Source organism: Plectropomus leopardus, chromosome 24, assembly GCF_026936395.1.
Source record: "Plectropomus leopardus strain MGB_pleo_1.0 chromosome 24, ASM2693639v1, whole genome shotgun sequence".
Lineage (NCBI taxonomy): Eukaryota > Metazoa > Chordata > Actinopteri > Perciformes > Serranidae > Plectropomus > Plectropomus leopardus.
The window spans coordinates 14,451,991-14,464,502 of record NC_142199.1 but is presented as its reverse complement, the minus strand read 5'-3'; the positions used below and the strand labels follow the sequence as shown (position 1 = coordinate 14,464,502).

Here is a 12,512-nt window from a genome sequence, read left to right as displayed (position 1 = left end):
TGTTTACTTTAAAGTCTGCCAGCAGGACTGTGGTAGCAGAGCACCACAGAGCTTGTCTTTTAAATTTCTTCTGTAATCTTTCACATTTTTACAATTCTACCTCAAAACAATAGTCCCATGACCTAATGTACATGAGAGTTTGCCTGCTGTATGCAATCCTCCTGTTCATCCTGGCATTTTAGTATCCCTTCCTAACATGTGTCCAGTTTGAGTGATGGAGGACAAAATCCAGAGAGCATCCTCCACAGTGACAATCCTCTTTGATACAACATTCCCTCTCATGGCTCCCCCAGACACTGTTTCTGTGCTTGTGAGATGCATCTAAACACAACACAAGAAAATGGATATTGATCCAGGTTTCAAAGGGTTAAAATGGTTTCAGAAACCCCTTTGTACATTCAGATCACGTCATGAGTCTGTATCTTTAAACTTAGAGTACATCTTAACTTTTAATGTGTATTTCCATCACAAGTTTAGCCCTAAATTCTGTTTTAATTAATAATGAAATTGGTCTTTGTTTTACTGGCAGACAACTTGATGCAACAGCCAGTGATATATCTCAGTGGTGTACTAATATTGGTCTGTTGTTATTAAAGTGGTCCTATCGTGAGCATCTTTTGTGTTTTCAAAATTCTCATGGGGCTACTCAGGTGCAGTGTTTCCATCTGCAAAATATCCTCTCCACCACACGAGACGCTTTTGGGAGGAAAAGACATTAGCACGCTGTCTTCGTGTTATTCCACTTGATTTTCCTTCCTTGTTTTAGAGAGAAATTGTGCTGCCTTGACTGTATTTTGTGCTGATAACATGGGAGGTTTGCTTCAACAGGGGCTAACTGCTGCGATCAGCAAACAACAAAACTTCTCAACACAGTCAGTGAACTTTTTCTCCCCCTGCAGGGTCCGCTGTTATTCTGGTTATTGTAGTCACTCCCATGTGCTTCCTCCTTCCTGCCTCCAGTCTTCAACATGTGCTAGATTTTAAGCTTTAAAAAGCATGCACATGGAGGCTGATCAATTTCTCCGTATTTTCTCTCCCCTGCAGCTGTTTGTGGGGCTCTCCTTCCCCTACGAGGGTCCCGCCCCCCTGGAGGCCATCGCCAACGGATGCGCTTTCCTCAACCCTAAATTCAACCCTCCGAAGAGCAGCAAGAACACTGACTTCTTCAAGGGAAAACCCACGCTGAGAGAGGTGAGAGGAAGAGATCTGTGGGGACGCACTCTGAGTCTTTACCCTGCAGACTCTTCTGCTCAAGATCGGACTTTTTAAAGGTTGTGTGTGTTTTTTTCTAACTCCTGCTCTCTCGCTGTTGTCTGCAGCTGACCTCTCAACATCCGTATGCCGAGGTGTACATCGGTCAGCCCCATGTGTGGACGGTGGACATTGAGAACTCTGCCGAGGTGGAGAGGGCCATCCGCTCTATCCTTAGCCAGAAGGTAAGCACAGAAAACAACATTTATATACTTTTTCCTCATTAAATCTGTGCGTTGATTATATAATTATTATATAATGGATTTAACGAGATGACTGTCTCATAATGATTAAACAGATGCAACTTCTTAGGCTCAATAAGTTAAAGTGTTGAAATTACATAAAATGTATTTATTTATTGTTCAACATTTTTAAGGACCAACAACAACTCCTAATCTACCAATTATTTTTGACCCATGCATTTCATAGTTTAGTCTATAAAATAGCAGAAAAAAAAGAAAGAATCACAGCCAATCACAGTTTCCCCAAACTGCAATTTGATATATTCAGAATCCTTGTTTGGTCTGACCAAAAGCCAAATAGCCAGACATTACGTTAAACATGATTTGATTAGTAACGTTCTGTTGATTCATTAACGAATTAATCAATCAGGCCGAAAAAAACGGAGATCAAACCGTAAAACTTTGTAATGCTGATCAAATAGAAACCAAGATTCTGTTACGGTGTTGCATATTTCTCGCCTCATATTTTCAGAAACATGCTTTAGCTTTCTGTTTATACATTTATTGGGCTGATCAGGCACAATGCATTCTGGTAGTTGTAGGTTTTCTACCTCTTGAGCAAAAGTGTCCTTTTTATCCGTTTTCTCTCGCCATGTAGCAGCAAAGAATTGGTGTCTTTCTACTGCAGAGACAGCCTATTTTTTTATGTGGTGAAATAATTATTCATGAAGCAGGACATTTTCGGCCCTTTGCTGGAAAATATGACGTAAACTGTTAACCAATTATCAAATTTGGGCACCTAATTGACAGAAGTAATTGGATGGAAACCCTCCAGAGAGGAGGAGTGGACGCGCAGGGAAGAGAAAGAGGAATACCAGTTGCGTCTTCCCGTCCAGCCCCATGCATATTTAAAGGCCGGGCTCAGGACCTCGTGTTGTGCTGTGCTCCACCGAGCGAGTCGGAACAATGGCTTTGTTCACTGGACAAGCCTGCGGAGCCTCATATGCTTTGTGATCCGTGGCGAGCTGCAGCCTACCAGGCTCCGGCTTGGCTCTCGCTCCCCCTTCTCTCCTCCTCATGTTCCTCCACACAAACAAAGACACTGAGAAAGCAGCGAGTGGCTTAGTGCTGCAACAAAGGCCTCAGTTGTTGAGTTTTCTTCTGTAAATCAGAGTGTGGAGGACTGAAGACAGCGGTACAAAGTAGGGCAGAGAGCGCGCTGATGTCCAGGCTGAGCTCACACACACTGGCTCTGTAGGTTTAAAGTGTGTGACGTCACCACCACAGTATCTCCTCTCGACACTTGTCTGTCTTTTGTGTGATCAGATTGAGCCCTACCTGCCCTATGAGTTCACGTGTGAGGGGATGCTGCAGAGAGTCAACGCCTTCATCGAGAACCAGGTACTGCCCGTACATAAAAACATATAACATATAAACATATAAACATAGTGCAGATTAGCATTCAAATCAAAAGACTTTATTCAAGCTGAATAGAAATCTAAATCTCCTTTAAAAGACGACAATAGCAAATGATGACTTTTATCTCTGCTGACAGTCAGCATCAACAGCTCTCCACGCTGCTCTGCTGCCATCAGCGTCACTGTCAGGCAGTTACAAGTGTGAGCGCTGGGGTTTCTACAGGGGTCATAAAGATAACTCAAGAGATTTAACATTCTGCAGATCATAGAGGAACCAAAAACACCGATATACAGTTACAACATCCAATCAAACCGCAAAAAACAAGCTTTTATTCAAGTTATGGATACTTATATAATAACATATGTTCATTGTTTACCACATGTTCCACACTACAAAGAATTTAATGTCGATCATCTAACTTAACTTCTTAAAGTTGTGTTTTATGTTTAAGTTAGCATTTAGGCAAAATTATCCCTAATCCAAGTAATAGATATTAATTCATCTTTTTATTTTCCTCAATTTGGGGTATTACAGAATACAAGCTAACAGACACATCAGTGAATACATAGAAAATAATGGAATAATTTAAATAAAAATGCTCTGAAATTTGATGGAGAATTTGATGTATTATGCATGTGGTGTTACTATTTTTTTTGTGCTCCACACAAGTTTTTTAACTTATTAACTTGAACCCCCAGAGACATACATCATGCTAATGTAATTAGCATAAGCGTAGAACATTTTAAATTGCATAAATTAGCCTCGGGGCTAACTGAGTTTACTCCTATGTAACCAGGATCAGAAATCACACAAGACTTCAAATGCTACTTTATTGTTTCACATTTTATTGTTTATCTGTGAAATTAGAGCACAGAAAACTTAAATTATTCAAATATTGCTGTAAATATTTCCAAAACACAAGTGAAAATTCAGCTAGAAAGAATAAGTGTACAACATTAATGTTTTAATGGGTGTTATCAATTGATTACACTTTTTAAAATGTATTTTTGGAACCTCTGTTTTAAATACAAATTTTGAGAAGCATAAAATATGCTTTCTGTGAGCGGTTAAATTAAGAACAAAAAAGCCCAGCTGCGATGTTCTTTTCCATTTTGTCAAACTGTAATTGCCCTTAATTGTTATATCAGTGGTGATATTGAACGGCCCGATTACCAGCTTGCCTGTGTCGTCATGGTGATGTGTGTCTGTAGTGTGACGTGTTGTTGTGTCGTCAGGACTTCTGCCACGGTCAGGTGATGTGGCCTCCACTCAGCGCGCTGCAGGTCAAGCTGGCAGAGCCGGGACGCACCTGTAAGCAGGTGTGTCAGGAGGAGCAGCTCATCTGTGAACCGTCCTTCTTCCAACACCTCAACAAGGACAAAGACCTGGCCAGGTAAGACAAACACAAAAAGAGACAGACTTTGCACACACAGACAGACAAATACACAGAGCCGGACAGAAAGGGACACAGGTAGAGACTGGGACAGACACAGGCAAAGACACACACACACACACACACACACACACACACAAAAGAAACAGAGACAGACACAAATAGACAGACAGGGCCACGGACAGGCACACAGACACACAAACAGACAGACACATACAGTAAGAGACGGACTGAGACAAAAACAAATACAGACAGACAGAGACATAGGCAAAGACACACACACACACACACACACACACACACACACACACACACACACACACCCCCCGACTGACCGACAAAGACACAGAGAGACAGGGACACAGACACAGACAGAGACAAAGACAAACACACACACACACAGACAGACAAAGAGAAAGAGACAGACAGACAGAGACACAGGCAGAGACAGACACAGACAAAGACAGACAAACAAAGACAGACAGACAAAGACAGACAGACAGACAGAGACACACACAAAAACACAGGCAGACATAGACAAAGACAGACAGAGAGACAGAAAGATAGACACAGACAGTCTGTCTGTCTGTGTCCCTCTCTGTCTGTGTCTCGATCTGTCTTTCTCTGCCTGTCTGTCTGTGTCTGTGACAGAGAAAGGCAGATAGAGACACAGACAGAGGCACATACAGACAGAGAGACAGAGTGAGACATAGACAGAGAGACAGAGACATGTAGAGACAGATGACATCCAAACCACCGGGGGACCCAGCAGTAGCTCACCTCGTACAGCAGGCGTCCCATGTTCAACTGTTCAGTGGGTTTGACTCCACGCTGCGTCCCTTTGCTGCATGTTGTCCTCTCTCGCCTCTTTCATGCTTAACCTGTCGTTTCAATAAAAGGTAAAAGCCCAAAAAATCCTCGCTGACAAAATGAGAATTGAAAAACACTGTAAGGTGAAGCGAATAACGCTGATCATCTCATTAAAATGTCACGATCTCCTGGGAAACCGTCATTCATGTGGATGCCACTTGATGCGCTCCACCCACCACCACAGAACAAGCACGCCCCCTCATGGCGACAGAGCGCCACACTGCACGAGGACTCTGACAAAGAGCTCAAGGCATCGACCTGGCCTCCAAATTCCACTGCTCTCAATCTAATTGAGACACGCGTCATGACTGATGCATCGGATTGGGATCTGGGAAATTTAGAGGTCAGGTCGACACCTTGAGCTCTTCGTCACATTTCTCAGACCATCCCTGAGAAATGTGACAGTGTGGCGTGGTGCATCGTTTCCCTGCAAAGATTTTAACAGCATGATCAATATAAATCACCTCACCTGTCACTGTATGTCACACGTGAACACAGATACGAGCACGTAGACTTTCTCTCAGTCCGAGTTGTTGATTTGAAACATGTCCATTGGGTGGCAGCACAGCACAGATCTGAGCTGATATGTACAGTTTATCAGGAGAATGTTGACTTGAAATAAACTGCAGTGTTTTGTCAAAACCACCGGAGGGCCTCGTTTGTTTACCGGACTGAATGAGTCAGGACTCACTGGCCTGAAGAATGTCACTGAAACCGAGTTTGTGTTCAGCTTCTTCACACTCTAACATTAATAAATGCTCAGTAAGAATCAGGGGTCATGGAAAAGTCCATTTCCAGGCCTTGAAAAGTGATGGAATTAGTAATAACAGACAGACAGAGACACACACTGAGACTAAGGCAGACAGAGACAAACACACAAAGACAGAGATAAACAGACAGACAGACAGAGACAAACAGACGGACAGAGACACAGACAGACAGACACAGACAAACAGACGGACAGTCAGATAGAAAGACAGACACACAGACTGACAGAGATACAGACAGAAAGACATACAGAGACACAGACAGAAGACAGAGATACAGACAGAGAGAGACTGAGACTAAGGCAGACAGAGACAAAGAGTTAGAGACAGAAAGACAGAGACAGACAAAGAGAGACACAGACTGAGACAAAGGCAGACAGAGACAATGGACAGACACACAGAAATAAACAGATAGACGGAGTCAGAGAGACAAACAAACAGACAGAGTCAGACAGAGACAAGACAGACAGAGACAAGACAGACAAATACACAGACAGAGACAAGACAGACAGAGACAAGACAGACAAATACACAGACAGAGACAAGACAGACAGAGACAAGACAGACAAATACACAGACAGAGACAAGACAGACAGAGACAAGACAGACAGAGACAAGACAGACAGACAAGACAGACAGAGACAAGACAGACAAATACACACACAGAGACAAGACAGACAAATACACAGACAGACAGACAGACAGACCGAGACAAACACAGAGACGCAGGCAGACAGAGACCTAGACAGACAAATACACCAAAAGACAGACAGACAGACAGACATGTCATGGAAAACCTGAACAAGTCCTGAAATTTCACAATCCCAATTTTCCAGGCCTGGAAATGTCAAAGAATTAGTAAATCATCGTGTCCGTTTCTCCATCCTTCCTCTGCGTCTCTGTCTTCATGTGCACCACACAACTGAACTCAAGGAGAATGGAGTTTGACTCTTTCATGTCTGAAAAACGCTGGGACAAAAAGGAAAAGAGTTATTAAAGGTCCTTGAAAAGTCAAGGAAAAGTTTTGAGATTTTGTCTGTTAAAATGTATGTGAACCCTGCAGAGCTGAACCTGAGTGAAATGTGTGTGTGTGTGTGTGTGTGTGTGTGTGTGTGTGTGTGTGTGTCTCAGGTTTGGTGTGGACTGTCAGACGGTGGAGTCGAGCGCCGACACGGTGGTCCCTGCCTACAGCGAGACGCGCCGTCACTGCATCTTCCAGTCTGACCTGCTGCTGTTCAGCTGCGCCGGCGCCCACCAGTCACTGCGACGCATCTGCCCCTGCCGCGACTACATGAAGGGCCAGGTGGCGCTGTGCAAAGACTGCCTATAGCACCGACACACGGGCTGACGGGACGGGGACGGGCTGACGGAAGAGCGGGCTGTGGCTGGACGGGGTCAAAAGAAGTCGGAGCAGCTTAACGAGTGTGTTTGAGAGACGTGCGGCTGTCAGACACACACATTACATTTTGTTTTTGTCTGGACAAACATTCATGAGACTGCGTGTGTTCATCGTATTTATTGTTTCCTCCAGCTGCTGAAGTGACAACCGGAGCAAAACTCTGATTGACCGGCGGTGGCGCTGCGATTCCCGGACGTCGTGTAAAATTACTTGAATCAACAAAGGGAGTCGTTTCAGACTTTAACGCTGCAGCAGACGAGCTCTGCTGCTGCCTTGGTAGACTGCACATAGCAGAGACGGCCTGCCGGATCGTCAGGTTCATCAGGGCAGCGAGGGACCAAGGAGACTCACCCGCCGCTTCCTGACAGCCGCCACGCCCTATCTCGCCCCGCCCGCCCGCCCGCCCGCCCCTCCATCCACCTCCCCCGCTCAAATCTGAAACTGTTTATTCTTTAGGTAGGTTTGCACTGGACTGGCCCACATCCCCACACACACGTACACACGCAGGGCCAACAGACGGCGGCTGAAGAAGAACCCAGTTTTACACTGTAACCGACCCGTCCCTCTCCTCCGGACAGACGCGATGAGAGCGGACATGTAACGTAGATATCTAGATTTTTATTCTGGAGGTTTTAGCATTTCCTGACACGCACCCCAGACTAAGAAGCGGTCCTCGTTCCCCCCTAAAAAAGACAGAAAAGTCCAGTTTCATACGTTCACTTTTAAATTGCACACTTGTTTTAAATGACTGATGATTTATTTAAAAAAGGGTCATGTGTGTGTTTCTACAAGAGGCCAGTGGAGGAGCGCTAAACTGATTTTGACTGTTTCAGCTCATCATCCGGTACTACGCAGAGGATCAGAGGGAGCGAGGGTCATTCTCTGTCGCTAAAGCTGTCGCGTGCCGGCTCGCCGTGCCGTAAAGTCGTAGATGATAGAGCGTCGTGAGTAGCAGCGGTAACACCTCGATGCACCGAAGACGCCACAGCCTGCAGAGAGACATGCGTACTGTGTCTTTATGTACACAAAAACACAGCCACATTCATTTCCCATCGACAAGACAAACGACGGAAATCATTTTACGAAAACTGAAAACAACGAATACATGCCAACGCAAAACCTCGCAACTCCTCGTTTCCTCTCCATAATCGTTAGGATAATAATTTGCCTGCAGATTTGCAAAGAAAAATTAAGGTAAAATTCGTAGTTCTTGTGGTGAATGGAAAAAAAAATGCACTACGGTAATCTATTTGCAGAGGTTTAACATGATATTAGTAACACTGTATATTGTTCATATGGGTTTTAAAGTTTTTCTTTTTTATTTATTTTGTATACAGATCTTTATCTCTGTGTTTGCTGGAAGTCTTTGTTTTTTTATTTATAGAAAGGGTGTCTCTTTTTTCATTTTATAGATTTTTATTTATGGAGAGTCATTTTTAAAAAAGAAAAAAAAAGCTTATTTGTCTTGAAGTGTATGACTGAAAGTGGGAGGCTTCTGCTGCTGCTCCGCTTTCAGTGGTGATGTGAGGAGAAGTCCTAAGTCCCTAAATTTTGATTATAATGTCCTAAACAAGAAGTCATAATAATTTTAACAACTGAATATTTTAAACTCAAATAAAATTACGAATTCTCTTTAAACTTTGCATTTATTAGAAACAAATTTTCACAAATTTGTGAAAAACTGTTGTTTTAGCTAAGCTAAACATCAGCTCATTCGTTTTTGGCATAAGTTTTTCCTCAAATGTTCAAAGTATAAATTGAGCACCAGACAGGAGAATAAATAAAATCAATTTTTAGACAAATATTAATTTAAACTAGCTGGAGAGTTAGTCCAAATAACCAGCGACTGCTGCACAAAACGTGAAGGGAACAAAAGACAAATTATTTTGTCATTCATTAATTAAATCTCTGTATTTAAACCAAATTAAACTCTAATCAATCAATCGGAGTTAATTATCACTGTTTATAATTTTAACTTCAAATGTCAAACAAATTTAAAAGTGTTAGCGCCTCCGTCTAACTTTTTAGAATAGCACATTTTGAATACTGCCTGTTTTCTTTACCACAGTGTTGGGGGGAAAGGTGTCAAATATTTAAGTCTAAAGGCCTCTAGTCCAATTAATTTTCTCAAGTTCAAAGTCCGAGTCACGTTACCTCTGGAGTCTCACTGTTTTGATGAAAACACGTCTTGATTGACTGCATTTTCATGGAAACGATTTAACAATTAAAACGTGATTTGACATTTTAAACCTTAAAAATCTAAAAATTTGCATCAGAGTTGAAAAGACGTGAGTCTAAAATGATGTCAGGTTGTAACGACAGAACAGGACTCGTCCAAATCTCTCCATCATCACCGTGAAAGAGGACCAGCAGCGGACAAAGCGAGCCTCGTCTCATTGTGGACGCCAGCAGGAGCGTCATACACTTTGTGCTTTGATTTCCGATCTCAGTTTTTCTGTTTGCACACGTGGAAATTCAGACTGAACTGCACCTGTACTTTGTCACTGTGTCTGCGCAGACTGTTTTTATGTTTTCTTTTTTTACTTTTGTAAACAGGTCAGTGATCTGCCGCCAAGTTAGTGTTTTAAGATCATGATGTGCCTTTTCATGGTTAAGTTTGGTTCTGTTTCCGTTTCGGCCTGACAGGTCAGCGTCACCACATAAAAACACGGCTCACATACTCGTGATGCGGCCTTCGGTCCCAAATTTAACTCCACAGATCAGCTAAAAGAGAGTTTTATTTAATGCATTTCATATTTAATCAAATTCTAATTTAATGCAGTTATAATCGGTCAAAACCTTGTGATTTGTTAGACTGGATTGAGTTGCTCAAATTTGGAAAAGTATCCTGATTGAACATTCGCAGAACTACAGTGTAAGAAAGGATAATACCAGAGTTCACTCAGCAGATGTTTTTGGATGGATTTACATGTTTTGTAGATAATAAATTCAAGCAGTCATTTGATTTCAGAAACGTAAACACATACTTTGGGTTCCCTTTTTCCAGTTACTTTGTGAAGAATAAGCTAAGAATACGTCATTACAGGAACTTCCTAAGTGTGAAATACTCTCTTATCAAAGTTCAGGATGAAATTTAGGATGCTAAAAAAAAAAAGAAAAAAAAAAGCTAAAGACAATAAAGATGAAATAATAATATAATAATAAATACTAAATATTATGACGCTTAAAAATGTCATCAAATAATTCATTTTAACAAATTATTTTTAAGGAATAATTCATTTAAATAATTGAGAAGAAAACAATTAGTGCCTCCGACTCCTTGTAGCTACAATTAAATGCCTGTCTTTTTCTTTTTTGCAATCGATTGCAATCTCGCTAAACAGTGACAAATGAGAGGCGTTGATGTTAATGCTCATCTGTCCCTAATAGCTAAATTATAATCAGAGATACAGGAAATTACATTTAGAGTTAAAGGATTTCTTAAGATAAGAGGTCTGGGATAGCCGTAAGTCAAAGTCATGACTTTATGATTTGCTTCTGTAATAGGAATATATGAATTTTTTTCCTGTATTAGGAATATAGGGCTTTTCTTATTTTAAAAACAGGGTTTCCACGGTCGTGAAATTCCTGAAAAAAGTTATAAAATAAGAAAAATTATTTTCCAGGCCTCGAAACACTTTGAAATCAACTAAATGTTTCAGAAAAGTTTTTAAAATGTACATTGTTTTTGCTATTATTTAAATTATGTTCAGAAAACTCAAAAAACATGTCTAACATCACACAAAATACTCTGTATTTAAAATCTGCGTCAGTGACCGACTGTTGATTAGATCTTTAGTTTTCTATCCTCCAAAAACAGATGCAGCGTTGATGTTTTGCAAAGAACTCTATCAGCATATGCAGCAGGAATGTCTAATTTACGAGTACAGATCGGAGGCACCAGCAGTTTGCTTATTTGTAAATGCGAGCAAAGTGCACATTTATGGGCCTGCTCATTTTAAACAGCTTAAATAAAGTCATGGAAGTGGAGTCAATTTTTAAAAATTGGTAAAATGTGTGGGCATTCTGTAAAAAAGAAGTTAAGATAGGATAAGCATTTAGGATGTTTTCCTGTCATGACGCCCCCTTGTTTCAGGAATCAGAATAAAGCAGAACATGTATTAAAAAGCAGCTGATGTACTCACAGCGGTGTGTTTTGTTGCGTCTGCACGGGACGCTCTGCAGTGTGGGATCAGACTCTGAAGTTAAAGCAGTGAAAGTGAGAACAACAGTGGTGTTATCCTTTCATTTCCAGATGAAGCCTCATGATATTCTGCAGTTTATCAACAAATCCAACATTAGTCTGTGGGATTTGCTGACAATAATAAAAGCTCAGAATATCAGCAGTCTTATCCTCATACATGTTGGGATGGTTCAGTAAAAGAAAAGAAATCGAAAGCAGTTTTGAAACTTCTGTGTTGTTGTTGTAAACGCCTTATTTACTTTGTGTCAGTCTCAGCATGCTGTCCATCAGATTATCAAAAGAACAAAATCATTTCTTCACCATATCTGTCTGTGTTAACCTCAGCATCGAATGTCTCCATTATTAAAAAAAAACAAAAACAGAACAACTTGCTACTTACAGCCATACAAACACGTATCAGTCTTTGTTTTTCAATCTCGACCTTGTTTGAATCTGTCAGTTAGCATCCAGTGACTGAAACAACAGAGAGGTGACGATGTGGTCCGAGCAGCGGAAGGTGAATAACGCAATGACAACATTTTGTTTTTGTTTTCACAGTCCTTGATGAGTAAGAGGGATATAACTTTATTTTTAAATAAACCTTTTTTCTGTGACAAAAGGCTCTGACTCTGGTTTAATATTTGTTTTACATCACAGCAATACAGTTTTTAGATTTTCTTTAAAAATCTATTTTTTCTTTAATTAACAAGGACCTCTGTCAGGGGGTGTGGAAGATCTGGCACTTTTTTGATAAACAGGCTCTATTTTGATTCTGTTTTATGCACTGTTTGCACCTTATGTAAAATGACAGTACAAAAACTGTCCCCACTGTGAATCACGTTATTTTTGTTGTGAATTAGAAAATGGTTGGGGGAGGCATCTTGCACCCTGTTGGGGGCCTGATTTGTCCTGTGGGCACTTAGCCGCACATGACTGATGTAGAGCATTGCATGCCTTGCAGAAACCTGAAATTTGCTTTTGCTGTCTTTAATACACCACAAGGTAACACATGTGTAAGCAGCTCTGAAAACCTTTGGTGTGGGTAGAT

At 41.3% G+C, this 12,512-nt stretch overlaps 1 protein-coding gene across 2 annotated transcripts in view; it reads left to right on the top strand.

Annotated features, from left to right (window-relative positions):
- The window catches only part of mgat5 (alpha-1,6-mannosylglycoprotein 6-beta-N-acetylglucosaminyltransferase), a 105,662-nt gene extending 93,579 nt beyond the window's left edge, over positions 1–12,083 (top strand). For both annotated transcript variants that reach the window (XM_042512919.2, XM_042512918.2), the window contains exons 13-17: positions 1,045–1,191; positions 1,320–1,436; positions 2,760–2,834; positions 4,088–4,245; positions 7,014–12,083. In XM_042512919.2, coding sequence (XP_042368853.1) covers positions 1,045–1,191; positions 1,320–1,436; positions 2,760–2,834; positions 4,088–4,245; positions 7,014–7,212 — 696 coding nt within the window. In that variant the 3' untranslated portion in view covers positions 7,213–12,083. The remainder of the gene's footprint in view (positions 1–1,044; positions 1,192–1,319; positions 1,437–2,759; positions 2,835–4,087; positions 4,246–7,013) is intronic.
- Positions 12,084–12,512: the final 429 nt, after the last annotated feature.